This window comes from Thermobia domestica, chromosome 13 (assembly GCF_964235325.1).
Source record: "Thermobia domestica chromosome 13, izTheDome1.hap1.1, whole genome shotgun sequence".
Taxonomy (NCBI): Eukaryota; Metazoa; Arthropoda; class Insecta; order Zygentoma; family Lepismatidae; genus Thermobia; species Thermobia domestica.
Window position 1 is genome coordinate 96,680,610 of NC_137466.1, and position 21,250 is coordinate 96,701,859.

The following is a 21,250-nucleotide window of genomic DNA, read 5'->3' on the forward strand; positions in this document are numbered from 1 at the left end:
GGACATCACTCAAATGTCCGGCTCCAATTTCAATGAAACTTTTTTTGCTGATAGAAGGCATGTATGCATCATTACTTGTGATGACAAATTTTTGCCATGGTACATGTTTTCTATTTTTTTTAATAACTTTTAAGAGTTGTGATGTGGTTATTAGAGATTACTACAGAAGTCCCTTACTACCCTTTGTAAACGGAGCGTTAATGAAGAAAAGTGAAGAAAAACCATGTGGATACATATAAAACCTGGGGGGAAGTCGAATGGTAGATATGACCTTGATGGCAGCCATCTTGAAATCCGCCATTTTGAATTAAGGTCAAGTTTTCAAAATGGGAATAGGGTAATATGATACATAATTTCGGGCTAGAATTTAATTAGAAAAATAATGGTGAGGTTAGTTTTAAGATACACCCATTTGGGGGAAAGTTACAGGCATATTAATTGTTTTTACTTACTGTGTGCGTAAGTCCCTTCTTACTTTCGTCTCAAGACCTGTAAATCGATCGCAACGGCAGAGCCCGGTTTCGCACTAGTGTTTAGAAATCTTTAAACTCACTTGAGGCAATATTTGAGGATTATTGTATTGTATTTTGCCTTTAATTAAATTTGAACCCACTTCATGATCTTGTGTAAAGTATCACTAAAAGAGAATTTCTGTTTTTATGGAGAACGTAAGCATAGCAATTATAAAAGGTGAGTAAGGTGCGTATGTATTTATAAGAAAGTTTATTTTACGAGTCTTTTGTGGTTCCGCCAACCTATTCTTTAGTTGTTTTTTTTTTTTTCAAAATACTCATATCTCATAAATAAAAGAGCTATTATAAAATCTCTTACCACTATTCTTTAATACTTATAAAATTTTATTTATTGTAAAAGCACTGGCGAGATATTTCTTATCGCCCACTAAAATTATGGCGCAGCTCCTTCGTGGCTAACGGTTAGCATACTTGCCTTTGGCGTGGGAAACCTGGGCTTGATTCCCGGTGGGAGTTCATGTGGTTCGGATTCCACGTTAATCAGTAGGTCCACGTCTCACATAGCCTCGCTGCTGAACGGGACGTTAAACTCAGAATCAATTCAACTCAAAATTATGGTTTTGACTTTATTATGATGTCATTAGTTTAAACGCCCAACTGCCCAGTAATTATAAACATTGACTACATTATAAAATTGTAATTTGTGACGACTAAAATATCAGAAATTAAAGATTATTCTTTGGGTTTTGGAACATTTTGAAAAACGTGAAAAACTGGTACTGCACCGATACAACACACCTTTTGGATTTGTCATTGTGTAAAGTGATACAAACTAAAGAAGAATTACAACTTTATGAAGTTGTATTAGAACTTATTATTTAGAAATAAACAACAAACAGGGAGTAATCTACACCCCCCAACACCCCTCCAAATTTCTTTACACACACCCCTGGATGGAAAAGGAACACTCCCCTAAATCCAATTGTATCAATCAGCATTACATAAGTTATTTATTAAATCAAGTTAAAAAAAGTTTAATGTTTTGGAAAGAAGGCAATATTCTTACTTATTTATTTCACTTCAAAATACGAAGCGACCTCGTTCTCATGTACAGCTTCGAGAAACACATGACATTGTTTCGGGCTGTGCTCTGGACTCCGCGATCGTTTCCGAGAAAAGAGATTGATGGACAGATGCAGATGACTGAAATTGGCAACGTCTTGAGCGGTCATTCACCTATCTCCTAATCAATAAGGAAAAATGTGACAATATAGTAATAAGCCTATACCAGATTCAGTTGGTAAGTGCTACTCTGCAAGTGATGTATCAACCGACGGAAGCTAGAAGGGTGCAGTCAAAACGTTTTAGAAATGAAGAGATCGATCGAAGTAAGAATTATATATATTTTAGACCGAGTCTAGTGTTATGCAGGAACGCATTTGTCGCTAGCTTAATTTTTTGTAAAGTATATTTTTATTCACGTAAACTCATTGAGCGGATTATTAAAATTACATTAAAAAAGACAAAACAGAAAGATACAAGATATTTGTAAATTGAAAAACTGGATATTTGGAAAACAATCAAATCAATGAATAATTTTCTTATGAAAGATATTCAGAGCCAATCACGTAGCCAGGAAAAGGCAGGAGCGGAGATTAAGAGATCAAATAATATTACAACAATTAACGTTAACAACAGGGTTAAAATATTAAAATAATGAAATTGCAATTATGTACAGTATTAATTACTAAACAAATGTGATTTCAGAATGGGACGAGGAAGTTTTCCCCCAATTAATATTTTGGAAACAAATCACCCACTAAAACTTGCTGGAGATGAATAAATTGAAATAATGGCAGAATTTTGCAAAATAATTACAATAATTCGTATGTAATGAATTCATAGGTAATTACTGGGTAAAATAGTGGTGGTTAATTCCTAATACAGTGAAACATCTCTTAACGGGCATTTCCCAATAGTGGACACCTTCATAAGAGGACAAACTTTCTTATTCTTCCATGCCATAAATATGTGTATTGTGATGTTATGAGAGAGAACCCTTCCTTTTAGGGATACCTGTCATTTACGAACAAATAATCGTGTTCCACCGATGTCCGTTTTGAGAGGTTTCACTGTATTACTTAGTTTAACAATAATAATAATAATAATAATAATAATAATAATAATAATAATAATAATAATAATAATAATAAATGCTCAAATATGTGAACTTGATTTATTAAACCTACTACTGCGAAGAGCTGATATTATTATTATTATTATTATTATTATTATTATTATTATTATTATTAGTAGTAGTAGTAGTAGTAGTAGTAGTAGTAGTAGTAGTAGTAGTAGTAGTAGTAGTAGTAGTAGTAGTAGTAGTAGTAGTGGTGGTGGTGGTGGTGGTGGTGGTGGTGGTGGTGCAGCAATAGTTGTATAACAAAATATACTGTTTTCTTTGAGTTCTTTAAAAATGTATATCACTATTCTGAGAGCACCCCCCCTTTTATTTTGAACACCCCCCCAAGCAATAATTTCTGGCGTACTTACTGACAACAAATAAGTGTAATAGTTCATATCCGTATCAAATACCAAGTTTATGATGAATCAACTACACAAAGTAGGATCCAAAAACACTCATTGCAATTTGTTCCATCCTTCAGTCGAACCAGGAGCTGAAACATAAAGAGTGACATTTTCTTTTTAAAGATACTTTGTCCAGCTAAGTATTGTGAAGGTTTATGTCAGTAGAAGGAATTGCATTCCATTATACAAGCGCAATTTCACAACTTTATGTACACATTACTAATTATCGAACACCCTTGTCCATATGATTAGCGTACGCGTCTTTGGTGCGGGAGACCTAGGTTCGATTTCCGATGGGAACTCCTGTGGTTCTGAACCCACGTTAATTTGTAAGTTCACGTCTCATATAGCCTTGATGCTGAAAGGGACACTAAGCCTTGATGCTGAAAGGGACACTAAACTCTAATCTAATACTAAATACAAATATTTAAAGAAAAATGATGACACACCAAGATGACGTGAATTTGGGTATCAAATCCATTTTGTGTTTTCAGTTATTTTCTAGTAGTATTTTTTCTAGGCATCCTTTCAAAAGACAGTGATGCAAATTTCGTAACTGCGAATTCCTGTTAGAAGCCATGAAATTATCCGATTAGATGCAAAATTTCCCGTCCACTAAGATAGATACCGTAAATTTACAATATCTAACAATAAATAATTTTGAAACATATCGCTTTCGAGGGAAAAAATGAAGTGAAATCTTTGAGTTTTACGTCCCACGTTTATGCCGGTTAGGCTAAAGGAGAGGGGTGATGATGAGAAATTAGTGAAATCGTGGAATGAAGAAAGTGGGAGGAACGGAAGAACCCCGAGGAAACCCACGCACACGGTGTTTGTCCACCACAAAGTTCACTTGGTGCGAGCTGGGATCGAACCAGGGTCCCCAAGCACCAGAGGTGAACGTTCTACCACTGAGCCACCGCGGCCCCGCTTTAGAGGGGCCATGACGTATAGTTGAACTCATTCTCGTAGTATGAAAGGCATTATTTATAATTATGCATGATAGGATCACAAACAAAATTTAAAAATATTATGTGCACTTTCTTTTAACAAACATTATATTGTCTTTTATGGTGTGGAAGGGAATGTTATGTTCGAAAAAAAAAGTCCTTAACACGATTCTTGTTGCTACACACTGCATGTTCCTAGCCACAGAAAAGATGCAGCGATAGGTAGGCTATTTTTCAATTGCTTTACATTGCTTGATGTTTCAAGTCTTTTGTGTGTTTCTGAAGTTCACTTTTACCACAAAAGAGCTCAATATTAACATGTCTTACATAGCTTTGGTTCGATTCTCAACACGGACTGCAACTACCCGTTAAATTGTGCATCCGAAAGGCACTCTTTGTTAAACCTCGCTTATCACCGCTCATCTTAATAATATATATAACTTCACCGCGAAGCAAATGTTGCATTTCTCTCTTTCATCCTAACACAAAACAAAACTAACCACAGCTGTGACACGAACGAGCTATTTCGAAAAGAAACAAGCTATGCTTCATTCTGTACCAAATGATAGAGATGTGTACCAAATGATAGAAGTATAAAGTATTGTTTTCTTTCCTGTTTATTGATATCAGTTGGTGTTCTTAATGAGTTTACTCATTAGTTTAGAAAGAGTATATATGGAATTTGGACATATGTTGTACGTATTCTCCTGAGAAATTGATGAGACCAGAAAAATTACAAGAACAGATGGAATAGGCTTAAGCGCATCTACGTGACTTTATCAAATATTTATTCTCCATAATGGTACCACGCGGAAAACTTGGTATACTATAATCTTTGCCTCCCTCTGTTAGCTGTTTCGTATCATATATATTGGATGGTTGTGATATTTCTTCTGATCATTAAAATATAGCAATGGTACCTGTGTGCGTGCAGAAATGCAAAAGCACAAGACAACTTCCTATTTGTTTTGGAAACAACAACACCCATTTCACGTGTGCGAGAGAAATTGAGCACAGCGAGATCGGGTGTTTACTCACGGTCAGTTCGCAGCAGGAGTCCATGGTAAAAGATTTGGCTAAATATCTCTTCATATTGATGTGAAAACACTCGCAAAACCCTACAAATACAAAAGAATGCGCTTCAAAGAAAGTTTAGACACAGATGTTTCAATTTTCTCTTACTTCAGCAAAAGAGTCGGTTCATTGTATTCGAAAAAGGGAAGGGAGAAAGGGTGAATTTATATTTTATGGGGGGGGTAACATTGTAAGTAGTATAAACAATACATACCGCTTCCGACTCGACCCTCATCCTACCTCAAGTTGTAAAGTAGAAACTACTAGAAAGGGACAGAAGTATTCAACATGACTGCGACTTGAGTTTCAGTTCACAATACTAAAACCAGTGAGCAAGTAAACAGTCTTTGAACCACCGCCTCCTCGATTCACTTACGGAGCGGACGGATGTAGAAGGCAGTGCTTTGAACATTTCTGTGAATTCAACAACAGAACGCAGTAGAAATACGGACTAGTGTTTACTCCAACCATTACTTTCGCTCCAACCCAGGGATGCCACATTTATGATTTCGTATAATACTAGATTTAGTGATTTTACTATTGAACTAGTGATCTAGTACGTACTTTGGGTAAATAGGCACATTCTAGTGATTTTTTTTTTTGCATATTTTTTCTATGCAGACAAATGACAAGGAAATGGTTCTTAATGTTAAAATAATGCGGTAGTTAGTGATCTCTTGCCTGTCAAATGGCAATTAACAGAATAATTTCCTTTTACAACAAGCAAGGCTTTATTTTACATGAATTAGAGGTTACAATTACAAATTTAGATTATGTTCTCTCGCAGGAGACCATTCGTCCAGCTTAGAGCCTTATATGAATGACAGCAAGTTATGAAAATAAAAAATACAACTTACATTAAGTATGCTGGTGAACCACCCATGTTATTGCAGATCTTGGTTGGTTGCTGAGAGATCCGTTGGTTGTTTTGAGATCCGTTGGTTGTTCCGAGATGATCTTTGGACCTCTCCCTTACCTTTTTATATGCTATTAATTTCGTCAGCCAAACCCTGAGGTTCTCCGTAACAGCCTTGTTTGTTCACTTAATTACTTCTTACGCTACGTGACTGCCGGAGAACCTCATTAGTCCACAATAAGTGTGACTGTTTATTCCAAAATTCTTTTGTTATCTAACTTAAGTACACATATATTTTATCACTACAAAATAATGTCAAAAAAATCTTTTTTGATATATTCTTTTTTAAAACCGTTGAGCTAACTTCTTTTTTTTTTCACTCATATGATAGTTTCATTGCAGTCCCCCACTTATGAGGAACTGTTCTTGAACATCACCGTAGTGTGTGTCACTCTTTTTTTTCACTCATTGTAACGTAAGTCAAAAAATTTTAAAATTAAAGAAATAAAAATCAAAATAAATTGTTATCAAGTCAATTACAAAAGGAATAGCGAATTCGTACCTAAAATGAAATTAAGAGTGCAATTAAACTAATGGTTGCAATCTCTTATTGTCATGAAATGACAATATTTTATTGATGAAACAACTGACTTACAATGGTAGTATAGTGGATATTTTGTAATAATATAAATTATTTAACAGTGAGCATCCAAGAGTACTGAATTCACAACCAGACATAGTATGTCAGATTAATTGTATAACAGATCATTATAATTTTACTCAATGCTTAACCAAACGGAAATAAGCTAAATATTTAAACATTCAAATCTGCCTGTCACTTTCAGAGACCTCCTAATTTCATGCCACATGCAAAATAGACAGTTAAAATTCCCTGTAGTCATTCTTTACCTCATTGCATAATTCGCTTGGTCTTGACCAGACAATGGTCTTTCTTGCGGCATTCGTAATTTCGTATAGACCATTCCATTGCGATTCTGGGTACAGGACCCAGAATGCAGAATGCAGAATGACTTTTTACTTGCAAACTTGGTCATTTTATATGGACTATTGTCCTTGTTTACTTTAATTATTTTTCCTTTTAACTTTGCCAAAAGCCACCATAAAAATTTACAAAATCTTAGGAAAGTCCTAATTACAATTTCTGAAAAATATTATTGTTATCTAATGATGTACAAATAAGTATTTTTGAACTTTAATTTACCCTGAGGTTTACTCTCATCTTTTTCGTGATTTTATCCGAATTGTTAATTACTACTGACAAGCAATGTTATTTGACTACAGGTGATTCTTGACTATTTTGCTTCTGCTTCCAACGATTTCTTGATTACAAGTACTGTCCTTGTGAGTTTTTAAAACTAATGTGATGCATGTATCCAAAAGTTAAAATATTACAGAAAACTTAGTTCCATCTTCACCTACCAAATTGCCATTATAATTTTTATGAAAAAATGATTTTTTAAATTCTCAGTTCATGGTTTCATTACATTACCCCACCAACTGGAAGAAAAATTCCTGAACAGTACCTTTAGCGTATGTCATTAGTTTTTAAATTCTTAGTTCGAATAAACATTGAATAAATTGGCAAACACTAAACACTGTGAAAAACACTGGGGGGTGAACATAATGTCCACTTGAATGATTGTGGTCTCACTTCGAACACTGGGAGGTGAAAAACAGGGTCTTCTAATTGTCCTCATCGTGGCCATCGGTTAACGAAGAATGTCCCTAGTCACTCCACAGAAATCGAAGTGAAGACTGAATGAAATGGTAGATGATGTGAACTGCAACTGGGCCTCTGTAAATGCAGACGCTGAGAGTTGCGACTGACACTAGGCAACCGATAGTGGTTCCTATAGATGGTCCTCTTCTTGATATGTACAAGGGAACGTAGTGAAGGATGATGAACAGCTACGCATTTGGTGTGGCATCTGGGCGTCACCTTTTGCTGGGAGCTGCGAATTAACGATGTCCTGGCCAAACCAAGGACCCTTGATGACGGATGAAAAACAGCTTGGCGTCTCGGTGTCCGTCGTGTGGACTGGAGGCGATCTAAAGCTGCGGTGATTGGTTTTCCGAGTTCTGGAATCGAACCCTGGACCTTTATGATGATGGGGCAGCTGTGACACTGGAACATTTCAACAACAACTGGAGCCAAGGTGCTGCTGAATGATGAAAGTGACGATGTATCCGTGGTGAAACAGGAACGGGAGGAGATGCTGACTGTTGTGGTGGTGATTCTGGAACAGCTGGCGTAGAAGCTCGGCATAACTGCAAGGACTAGTTGACCATTAGGTGTTCTAGCTCTGGAGAAAGATGGCTGGATCTGCATGTGAGAGGCGCTGGAGAAACAGAAGCGGGCAGGCCAATGCTGGTACAGGAACGTCTGGAAGATGACCCTTGTAGAGGCTGGAAGTAGCATCTGGAACTGGACCATCTCGAAGAAGGATGTGCCCATGCTGGTGGACTACATTTTGCTGGAGAAGGAACTGGCCTCCTGCAGTGACATCTTTTTGCAGTTGCATAATGACAAAAGAAATTGCATTAGTTTTTTATATTTATTATTTTTTAAAACTTTTCGTGTTTTTGTCGTATTGCAATGTAAGGTAAAGTCGAACAATATCGAAAAATTATGGTAGAGATATGTTTAAAGTTTATATTAGTATTATTATTGAGAAACATTTTGTTTTGGACAAATATTATATAAGAACAAGGAAGTTTTCGCAGCAACTGTGTTTGTTTACTTGTGGTTAATGACCCAGAAACGAAAGAATGACACTCCAACCGTTATTAGAGGGAATGTTATGATTAGAATTGTAGCGGAAGAAAGTGTGTTTTTCTGAAAAGTGAAAAGTGTCCTGTGATATTATGTCCTCGTGAGAGTGCGATTGCCTGTGCGTAAATGTTATTGTTAGTGATTTAACTTGTGCTGATGTAGTGATTTCTCGTGTTGTTGTTTTGTGTCTATAATGATATGATTGTGATATCTCAGGTAAGTCCTATAATAATGAAATTAACGTAGATACTGGCTATATCATCTGAGCATAGGAATTGAATATTAGCCTCCCCCCCACAAAGAAGACTAATATAGGGCGGTAAAATATTCCTGCACACCCCAATTCCAGGAATATTTTTTTACCTCGGTCTATTGTAAAGGCATGATTTACTGACAAAAGAGGAAATTCAAATACAAACCCTCGCGACGCGACTCCCCAAAACGCCACGTGTAGTGAGTATGTTTCAACTCAATTTTGTCAGTACGGTTTATGGTTTGAAACTGAACGAAATATTCAAGCAAAATATACCTGTTATGAAAATAAATAGGATTCACCTGCGAATGATTAGTGATTTTTTTAGTACGAAAAACAAATGTTGAGAGTACCAAGGTTAATTATGTTAGTACAATATGAAGAAAAACGAGAGACGCAGGCGGTAGTTTGAGATAAATAATTAAGTCTACTGTGAGTGATTGTGTATAAGAAAACATGTATACTAGCAAACAAACACTATGCTAAACTGATAACAAAATTATTACAAAAAATTGGAAATAATTCGATATTGTTTCTATGACACAGAGAAAAACAACATATCTATTTGGCGTGTCACATGATAGCATAAGTTTGCCTAAGGAGCTATGTACCATAAGTCAAAAAATTTAAATATTAAAGAAATAAAAATCAAAATAAACTGTATCATATCATAATTTGTGTTATATCAATTGCAAAAGGAATAGTAAATTTGTACCTCAATTAAAAAGTGAAATTAAACGAATGGTTGCAATCTCTTATTGTCACAAATGACAATATTTTATTGATGAAACAACTGACTTACAATGGTAGTATAGTGGAAATTTTTGTAACAATATAAATTATTTAACAGTGAACATCCAAGAGTACTGAATACAGAGTATCAGATTAGTATGTCAGATTAATTGTATAACAGATCATTATAATTTTACTCAATGCTTAACCAAACGGAAATAAGCTAAATATTTAAACATTCAAATCTGCCTGTCACTTTCAGAGACCTCCTAATTTCATGTCACATGCAAAATAGACAGTTAAAGTTCCCTGTAGTCATACATTACCTTATTGCATATTTCGCTTGGTCTTGACTGGACAATGGTCTTTCTTGCGGCATTTGTAATTTCGTATATACGATTCCATTGCGATTCTGGATACAGGACCCAGAATGCAGAATACAGAATGATTTTTATGAGAAAATGATTTTTTAAATTCTCAGTTCATGGTTTCATTACATTAAAATAAAAGGAAGAAGTATATTGCAGTTCAAGACAAATGTAGAAACTTTAAATTATTTTTTTCTCTCTGACTGAGTGAAACCCCTGCTGTGTAACGACCTTAGGTAAACAACGGCTATCTTTGGTCCACTACCTCCTTTTGTTAGCCGACATGAGATGAGTTACTTTTTTTTTTTTTTTTTTTTTGGAAGAAAGTGAAGAAATAATTATCCAGTACATTTACGTTTTGTCAGGCACACAGGCGCAGTCTGTACTTGTTTCCTAACGAATTTTAGCAACATAACATAAATGAAACATGTGTACCAGAAAATAGAGGCAGTACAAACGGACATTTTCATCTGTGACACATTTGATGAGAAATATAGTTAGATGTCACGTGCAAGCACTCTAAACATGTCCTATCCTTTAATTCTATTCGTATGTTTATGTAGGTGAGACTGAGAAATCAAGAAACAATAATAACTGGTTTTCTTCCAGGGCAAAAATCTAAATGTGAAGGGGTGTTACACTGGGACTTTAATTGCGTCCTTTGTACAAGATTGACAAGTAATCGCAATTTTACAAGATTAACAAGTAATCGCAATTTTTTAATTTATCTTAGTTCTTGGGGAGAGGAAGATGGAAGCGAACCCTCGTAAGGACCTCTGCAAGAAAACATGAATACTATCCGCCACTGTTTGTTACATTACACAAAATAGTTATATATATATATATATATATATATATATATATATATATATATATATATATATATATATATATATATATATATATATATATAATATTGAGTTTTAGTCAGGGTTTTCATTCTGCAGGAGAGGGAGAGGGGAGGATAGTAATACCTGGTGAACATTTTCTATTCTCAGAGTGTTGCAAATGATAGCATTTCCTCCATTATAACTTGGCCAAGCTAGTTGCATTATATATAAGGATTAAGTTAGCCTAAAAAGCTTAAATTTTTATGGCAGTTTTACTCTGTAGCCATGTTTCTCATTTTCGGTCTACGGGACTCTGTGTCCGGAAATTTTCGATGGCTTCCAAGTCGGAAAATAAGTGTATCAAAGGCATATATATTATATGTATGGTTATATGAGGCATGGATCTACAGTTTAAAGTGGAATACCGGTAACAACTTCATAAGCTTCCACCGTAAATCGAACCAGAGTCTCCCGCGATCAAGGTGTATGTGTTAACCATACAGCCACGAGGAAATTCACATAAGCACACACACATATATATTGTTGCGTTGATTTTGACTTTACCGTCTCTTTCAGCAGCGAGGATATATGAAGTGTAGACCTACTGATTAACGTGGAATCCGAACTACATGAGCTCACGCCGGGAATTGAACTCGAGTCTTCCACGACAAAGACGCGTACATTAGCCACGGAGTTCACACACACACACAGAATCAGAGTCCTCACACACCAAGGGTGAAAGCTGTGCCACTGAGTCACAGCAGCCACGAGGCTAGGTCGAGTCCACTTTACGTTCATAGTTTCTTAGTACATAAATGTTACGATTATGAAATAGATTTTCCTTAATGAGTTGCATATAAACAAAAGCTTTCGAAATATATTAAACAATTAGCTCGATTTGAGTGTGAACTTAAAGTTATATCAGAGTGTAAATACGGATACGCACCAAAGCTCGAAAACTTAATACACTATTTCTCCTATATAGTCAGCATGTATCAAGCAATCGTTCAGCTTTCATTTGAGAGGATGGAAATCGAAGGCTCCTGAACAACTATGTTACTAATGTGCGGAATGTATTTATCTTACAGTGAACTGCTTCGATGCCAAGTGGCCTAACTCCAAAATTGAAATTTTCCAGGAGTGAAAGTTGAAGTTCAATACCTCAAGAACAATTCATATTTCTTTTATGTTGAGAACCAAAACCATAACTACTGTATGTAGTTCATTGTTTTATAATTTAGTGTTTACAAAAATCCTTTAAAAAAATACCTATTCACAGAAGTGAAAGGAACTTATCTGTACTAGTTCTTGGCATCCAAGCAGTCCATTTATTGTAATACTAGCTTAATATACCCATTCTTCGCATGGGGGCTGTATTTGGAAGTCAACACCTGTGGAAGTATCACCATTCATTTCAGCGAATGCGAAAACTATGGATTTGACACTAGTATCAATCAATATGGGCTATTTATACATGTCTCGGTATTCCTCACCCGCTGACACCCGGCCCGCATACAGTGGTAGCTGAATTTGCAAGTCATCGCTGATGGAAGTGTCACCATTGATCTCAGCGACTGTGAAAACTATGGATTTGACACTAATGTCGATCAATTTGGATTACTTTTACTACATGTCTCGGTAAACGCCCCCCTGAGACCCCCCTGGTTACAATTTTGACAAAAACGCTTTGCCTTAGACTGGGACCTGGACCAAGGTATCCGTGACCAAAATTTGGTAACTCTGGGTCAACTTGTCTGGTCCCCAGGTCGGTCCCAGTAAACGTCCCCTCCGAGACTCCCCTGGTTCGAAATTTAAAAATAAACGCTTCGTCTTGATCTGGGGCCTGGACCAAGGTACCCGTGACCAAATTTTGGGAACTCTCGGTCCACTCGTCTGGTCCCCAGGTCGCACACAAACAGACAGACAAACACACAAACAAACTCTTTATTTTATTTATATTAGATAAGATATACTATGTAAAATAGTCTCGTATCACAATATGTGATGTACAACAAATGTTTCATTATATATTATCCGTAGCTCTTGATATGCTGCAACATATTAAAGCCTCAAAATAGTTGGGCAAGCGAATAATCCAGAAGTTACGTAACCCTATGGCGTTCATGGGAACAAAAACAATAATTATAACTATGCTAAATTACTATAGACTATCAACTGCTCATTCAGAGAATTTATGAAGTTTACTTTATCGCAATAGTTTTATACAAACTAGATTTAAACTACGGATAATAGTTTTATACAAACTAGATAATCAATTATTATTATTATCATTATATTTGCAGTACAACCAAATACAACAACATTAACTATTAGTTCTAATTAACTGAATTGAGCTGAAAATTAAATCTTGATCTTTAAAGATTAACTATTAATTTTATGCGTTCTGTACCTTTCTGAAGGAATAAAAGCTGGAATTGGTTTCAAGGCTGTTTCTGAGTGAATACTTTCTTCAAAATAATATTAAAAATTATAGAAAAATTTTCGAGACATTCGAGTCGAGTCGAGATTTTTAAGAGCCGTCTCGACTCGACTCGTGTCTCGACTCGAAAATTCGAGTCGAGAAATACGTTTGTCTCGACTCGTCTCGAATTTTACAAAGTGTGTCTCGACTCGAATCTCGACTCGAATTCGAGTCGAGTCGAGTCGAGATTCGAGACATGTCTCGACTCGAGCGCATCCCTATGTGCAAATAGTCCATCGTATAAAGAATAGCTAGCTATATTTGATAGTTTAGCTCGGTCAGGAAAATGACCGTCTTGGCCACAGATTTGAACGCCAGGAACCTCTAAGTTCATTCACCGTATGTCCAGACACTTGTTACTTTCAATTTCTTCGATGTTAGTCGCGCAGCGCTTCTCACTACCAATCTAACACAGCACTCAATAAATTCGTAGGATGACATATAGATGTCTCCACAATCCATATGATATTTAGGAAGTACTAACTTTCGAAGGATGGGTGTCACAATTTCACAAAAATCTGAAGTGACAATTTTTGTAGTTTTCAAAACAGCGGAAAAATATGAATTTCGTATGTAGATAACGCATTGCTTTTTAATGGGAAAAGTACCATTTAAGCAAAGCAATAGCTTGGCAAATGCTATTCGGACTCTGCTTCATCGAGACATGGTAGAGAAGGGTTTGCTTAATTTAAATGCGGCCGTGTCCATGAGAAAGCTTTGTTCGAAGTGGGTACCGGGTTTGTTCACAGTCGATCAAATACAACGCCGTCAACGGTTCAGAGCGTTGTTTAGAGCTGTTTCAGCGTAATAAAAAGGATTTTTCATGTGGTATGTGACAATGGATGAAACATGGATTCATCATTACACTCCAAAGTCAAATCGGCAGTGAGCTCAGTGGACAGCAACCAGCAAAAGCCGCCTAAAGCGGCTATAAAAGCAAAAATGAGATGGCTTCTGTATTTTGGGATGCACACGGTATCAATTACCTTGAGAAAAGAAGAGCTATCAACAGCGAATATTATATGGCGTTATTGGTGCGATTGGAGGAAGAAATTGAGAAAAAACGACCGCAATTGAAGAAGAAAAAGTATTCTGTCATCAAGACAATGCATCATATCACAAGTCGATTGCAACAATGGCAAAATTGCACGAATTGCACTTTGAATTGCTTTCCCATTCACCATACTCTCCAGATCTGACTGCCAGTGACTACTACCTTTTTGCAGAGCTAAAAAGAATGCTCTAGGGAAAATATTTGGTTCCAATAAAGAAATGATTGCTAAAACTAAAGCCTATTTGGAGGTTAAAGATAAATCGCTCTACAAAATAGGCATAGAAATGTTAGAGAAGCATTGGAATGAATGTATGATTGTTGAAGGAGACTACGTATGTTGATGAATAAAGTCGAATTTTGCCTAAAAGTTGTTGTTTTGTTAGTCATTCTGTTTTGTTATTATGTTAATTCTGTACGTAGTTATTGGCATAATGAGGCTCAATATTTGGATTTAATAACGCCCCTTCTTTGACAAAGCTAGGCTTTCTTTCTCACAACTCAAAGATCGCACCCTTTCGTAGTGTTCCATATACAACTTCCCGCTATTTCCGAAGTAATAGATATTCGTGAAAAATGCTGAGATACGTCAATTTCTTTTTGATTTTGATGTACAGATGTGTTCAAATTTACTTTATGTAATCATCCCGTAGGCAGTTATTTTCACTTAAAATGCTATTTGAAGGGCAAATGGAACCTGTTACATGGCAAAGGTCAGTAGTTGAACTTAATACTTTTTTTTTTTTTTTTTTTTTTTTTGTAAATTACGTTTCTCAAAAAAATCTGTTCTGAAATAACAGGGCGGAGACTTCGGTCTCCATATGAAATTATTGTCAATTTCAAAATATTTAAATTTTTATGTCTTAGAAAGTGCCCTCTCAGTTTCAAAGGTGTTAAAAAAAAAGAGAGAGAGAAATATCTGCTAAGAAGTGTTACATATGCACATTACTGTAATACTGTTTAGTATAGACTAAAACAGATGTACTCAATCTGTTGATCGCAATCTGCAGGCGGTCCTGAGGAAATATTCCTAGCGTAGCAAACTTCTCGTAACGGACTAAACTCTTACATCAGCTTAATGATTTTGTTATGGTATCATTAAAGCACGAATATTCTGATATTTGGATACTTTTCATTAAATATTCCGATAACGCAAGTTGTTGAGAAGATAAAATGCATGTAACGTACTTCGTACTTGATTTTTGCCTGAATCAGAAAACTAAGTGCGGAAATGGGTTTTTTGTTCTATCTTTACGACGTGAGCATAAAAATGCGTGATATTACACTTCATCATTTGATTACTAGAGGAATTGAGTTCCTGTACAATTACTTCTTTATATTCTTGGGTTTTGTAGCGTTAATATCTTTTAAAAGACTAAAAAGACTGGAAAACACTGGTTGTCGATCTGCCTCGAAGTACCTATTTGAGAAGACAAGTAAAATATGTACCCTCCAACATACACATAAATCATGTGTCAAAATACTTTTCCACTTTTGGTAAATTGTCATTATTTGGTCACTTGGCATTATAACTGAAATATAAACAAAGTTGGCAGCTTCTGCTGTATACGAAATTCTTCTTTACAGTAAAGCGTTCACGAAAAGTACGATATATTACAGGCTTGTTTACTTGCTACTTTCAAACTAATAAGTTACTCTTAAAGCATTTATATATATACTGACGACTTCATCCTTCTTTAATATAAGGGACTATAAAAATAAAATAAAACCATCCAGAGCAGATATTTGGTGTAATAGAGTAACTTGGGTAAAGATGCCCCACTTTTTCATTATTATCCATTTTCCACTCCTGCAATTGAGATAAGGTTGTTGCATTTATAATCAGTTAGAAAACTGATGCCTTGTTTGTAATATCTCAAAAGACAATTTTATTTCAGTAAATTTAAGAACGTAAAATAAACCATTTATAAAACCCTTCAAGTGAGGTATCTTCGGCATGCATGTTGGGGGAAGATGCCCCGTTTCACAATTTTTCAAAATGTGTTCATCAACATCATAGAAACAGGCAACTACGCTTTTATACTACTAATATTACTAACTGTAATTTCTACTATCTATCTATCTAATTATAAAGAAAATTTTCAACAAATGACAAGTATTCTCCATGTATATTTTCTAAATCCGTTTGCAAACAATGGATAAAAATAAAAGAGAAAAAAGAATTGTGAACCTTACATATTATTATCTTTTGTTCATTTTTTTTTTCAAACTTGGATTCTTGCGATCACAATTAATGCAGTGGCATCCAGTGAACCTACAGTTTAAATCCAAACCACCGTAATCGTTCAAATTTTCCAAGGCGTTTACACCGGAAATTGAATCCGGAACTTCGTGCACAAAGGGATACGTCCTAGCCACTAGACCAGAGAGGAAGATGGCTTTCTTTTAATATGTATAAACCTGCCTCCTGTAAAAGTAATGCCTCCCCTTATAACAACTTGCCAGCTACAACACTGGTACATTTATGATAATATCTGATTTATTAGTGAAAATGCTCTTCATTTTGCAATGAAGGGATATTAGATTCACCCAGAGATTTACCTTTTCAAAATAATTCAACCAGATAAACGAAGTTGTGACAAATCAAGTGTGTCGCAGGACCCCTCCCCCAAGGATATTTTTTCAGTATTTTGACCAACCCTCATACATATTCAGCTCGCACAAATAACTTAAAACTCAACTCATGCACATTCTTTTGATTCAGCTTGCTAGCCAACTAGTGTCCTACACATTATGTGAAGTTCATTCAGTCCAATATTAATCACAAGGAGCTAAAAGAAAAAAGTTTATAAATAGAATGTTACGGTACATCATTGAAAGCAGCAACCCAATCATGAGACCAAGTCCTTGCTCCAAATGGGAATTTCTCGTTTGCTTCTGAGTGAACAATTGATTACAGGTTATTACAGAACAGTTAGTGTTTCATATTCAAACCAAACATTGTTTAAAACATAACGTACAAATCCTTGCAACACGTCATAAACTGGTTGTCCCGAACAGAAATCTTAAACTTTTAATGTCATAAACTGGGGCATCTTTGCTTCGATTTCACTGGGACAACTTTCTCAATTTTGAAACAAAGACTTCGATCATGTGGCTTACTCATGGAAGCAGAAACACAACAAAGCACACTAGCGTTTGTAAAAGACTGAAGTTCGTAAGCAATTATGTTTTATTCATGTACTTCTATTTAACTACCGTCAAGAGCATTACTACGTTTCACTCTCTAAAATTATAGACACTGAAATAAGTGTAATTTAGCTTTGTGAACAGGCCTGAACAAAAGCAACTTCTTTCTCCGATGCAACTTCCACATATATTTACTCATGACTGTACCCTTTCACGCGCATGGCAAGTCCTGTGACCAAGAGTCACAGGCCTTGAGCAATTCGAGAAGGGGCGTCTTCACTCAGTGGGGCATCTTTACCCAAGATACTATATAATCTCAAACCGGATGGAGTTCCGCACAAATTTTAATCAACGTTGGAGACGGGTTCACGGGTTCAACAACCTAAAACTATTGTGTTTTGTTATGAAAATTAATAATTGTATAGCTACATTGAAACTAACTGTTTGGTGAGTAACTACTTTTGAAATGATAGAAACTACTACTGGTATTTTGATCATAAACTGTATCATGCTTCTATTTTATCTTAATGTTGAAAATATATGACATGTTTTGTGCATGCCTCACCCAACTACTCGCATTTGAAAAATTTTGTATTATCATAATAGAAATTTGTAAAGTGCAGAATTCGCTACATTGTTAATGTAGGCAATTGGATATTCAAAGTTTTGTACTAAGCGCACATGCTTGCCTAACCTGAAATAATACAGATCATCAGACAGATTAGTTATTGAACGAAAAAGGTGTATTGGGTATGATATCGCGTTTATTTATTTATTTATATTTTCGTTCCTTTGTTTTGTAAATTAAACTGCCTTGTGTCCACTATAAGAAATATTTAGAAAAACCTTCATGCGATTTCACTTCCGACTAGCTTTCACAAGGATACTCATTCGCTGGAAAAGTACTTGCCTGTGAACTTCAGAATTTGTTAGTTGCAAACTGAGATTGATCATGAATTTCGTGGATTGTTGGCGTGTTTGGACATATCCAGGAGTCGATTTAGCAGTCGGTAAACAAGTGGTCACAATTGAATACTGTTCCGTATTTCATTTTGTTCCGGTAAGTTAGTTAAGCAAACATTTGATATGTAAATTCAAGAGTAAAGCAGTGAACCTTAAAGACACGAATATAAATTTAGCGAGAATTTGTATTCGTGTTTAGAGGTTTCAGTTTTTGCTCTGCATTTTTTTAAAAAATAAATTGGAACTCAAATTTCAAACTTTGTGATCTATTTTTTTGGAAACAAATCTAATGCGTTACTAAATCGAATTATTGAAGAATTACATTGTGCTATTTTCGAGTTTCCTTTATGTTTCTTTTTATTTTTCAATGAAACAAAAAAGTGAGAATTGTCTTTACTCATATCCTACTATATACGTATAAAACTATATGAACTGACTTACATAAAATAAAGGGGTACTTCGGTTGACGTAGGAAGTTGAAAGTTGGCATGATTGTAGCTTTTCGGGACTAGACAACAGAAAATTGCCAAAAGTGAATATTTTTTTAAGTTTTAGGGGTCTAAAGCGGGGATGAAGAAATTCCCAATGTTATTTAAATGGGACTTCGTTTTAAACCTATAATCTCATGTTTTAGTTACTTGGAATTGGAATAAAAATTTGAAATTCGGTATGCTTTACGTTTTCGTTAGCGTTAACTAAGTAAATCACCAAAAATAAAGATTTCCAACTTTAGAATGGATTTATGGGCAATTGAAAAATCTTCCCCATGTTATTTACGTATATGCGACACCTTTTACACCCCAAAATTATTGGTCATTTCCTTTAGGACTAGAATGATTAAATTTGGCATGATTGTGGCTTTTTGGGACTAACCTACTGAAAAATTGCCAAAAGTGAGTATTTTTAATTTTTAGGGGTCTAAATGGAGGATGAATAAATGGCCATGTTATTTGAATAGGCGTTTTCTTGGGATTCAAATTTTATCTTTTAGATAGTTCAAATAGAAAAATAAATGTGAAATTCCGTAGAATTGTTGGATAAGAGGTACGAGGCCGTAGGCCGAGCAAATGCTTAGGTCTGGGGGCGGAGCCCCAACAAATCGAAGGCTAATTAAAAATTAAAATTACTTAGATTAGAAGTGCTAGAGATAAAAATTTTATGAGTATATGGATGGAACATAGTCAAGGGGGAAAAAAACGCACAAAACATTAATGTCAATCGAAAATCAATGAAAAACAAATAATTCGTCCACTTATCTCAAAAACCAAAAAGGGAGATGGCTAAAATTGAGCTAAAATATAGGACAGACTATACAGATTCTATATTCAAAACAGAAATTTTCCTAAAATGGATGGAACATAGTCAAAAAACAAACATAAAACATTAACATTAATGTCAATAGAAAATCAATGAACAAAAATGAATTCGTCCACATATATCAAAAACTATAATAAGGAGATGGCTAATTAAAAGCTTATTGCAAAGACATTGAAGAGCTTAAGAACAATGTATAACACGTAAGATAAATATGGATAGAACATTATCAAAAGTCAAGTTGTTTGAGTAAAATAAATAATAGAGTATATGCACCTTCTTCGAATTATGCAGGGCACTCCACGCGTAGGTTATGTGCTTGATATAACTTATCTCACATCTGGATTTGGAATATTCCGACGATTTAGGAAGCAACTTGACTTTTGACTTGATCACGTGATGGTCCTTATTGCAAACCGGATAGGCCCTTTAAATTCATAGACGTAAGTGACACCTATCAGTCGGAAAGCCAACTGTACCAAGAAAGGAATTGTGGAAGACTAATAAAAGATGTCGTTTTAAAAAAATGTTCCAAAAAATGTATATGAGAGCAAATTGCTTGTATGTTGTACATTTTCAGTGCTGAAGTAGATTTTAGTTTTTCCTTTATTAGAATATGATAAATGCAGCATTACTAATCTCAAATAATAGTAGTTTGATTTTAAACACTAAAATCAACATGGTCGCAAATAATAGTACTTACTTGGGCCCTTAGTTCCTCTTACATGCTTTTAAAAACTAAAATACCGTTATTTCATTTAATAATTTTGTTCTAAGCTCTTGTTGTCTTACTAGTTAGTCAATAACTTCGATAATTCATTGGCTTCGAGCAGGTTAAAATAAAAACATTTACCGGTCTGCCGATGTGTCTTTAACTTGTCAACACTAAACCGAAAATGAGGATGTCCTATTCAGCTTGTAAAATTATCTTTAACATTTGTTCAACATATTAAGTGTCATGAGATCCAGAAATGTGATTCATATTCCGTTTTATGAAGCACAATTATGGATTTCATTTTAACACTATATTAAAGTTACGTTTCCTTCCCTTGTGTTGGAAATGTGTACACCGTGGCCACCAGATGCTAAAATATCTAAATTAATGATGGTTTCAGAATAGTTTTGAATTTTACTGTGTTTGAAAAATGCATTTCCCTCCTAGTATATTAGTACTTGGCCTCACAGACTACCGCTGGCTGTCGGCTTATAGCCGGTAATAATGGTTTTCTTCTTTACGCAAGGTAGTTTCGTCTCAAGTCACAAAATGAAATGCGGAACACGTGAATATACATATTAAGAATCTTTCGCAGTAAAAATTTAAACCCTTTTTCTCATTTTTAGGCAATAACAGAATTGGAGAACGTAGCGACG

General features: G+C 35.2%; 2 protein-coding genes across 3 annotated transcripts in view; one reads left to right on the plus strand and one right to left on the minus strand.

Moving 5' to 3' along the window:
• The window catches only part of Rlip (Ral interacting protein), a 213,112-nt gene that overhangs the window by 68,365 nt on the left and 123,497 nt on the right, over positions 1 to 21,250 (plus strand). The gene's annotated exons all lie outside the window — the stretch shown is intronic.
• LOC145668368 (uncharacterized) lies at positions 3,158 to 9,673 on the minus strand. Its single transcript, XM_081736146.1, has 2 exons — positions 7,903 to 9,673; positions 3,158 to 7,045 (listed from the first exon to the last, which is right to left on the minus strand). The coding sequence occupies exons 1-2, from the start codon at positions 8,416 to 8,418 to the stop codon at positions 6,848 to 6,850; spliced, it is 714 nt and encodes a 237-aa protein (XP_081592272.1). The 5' UTR covers positions 8,419 to 9,673; the 3' UTR covers positions 3,158 to 6,847.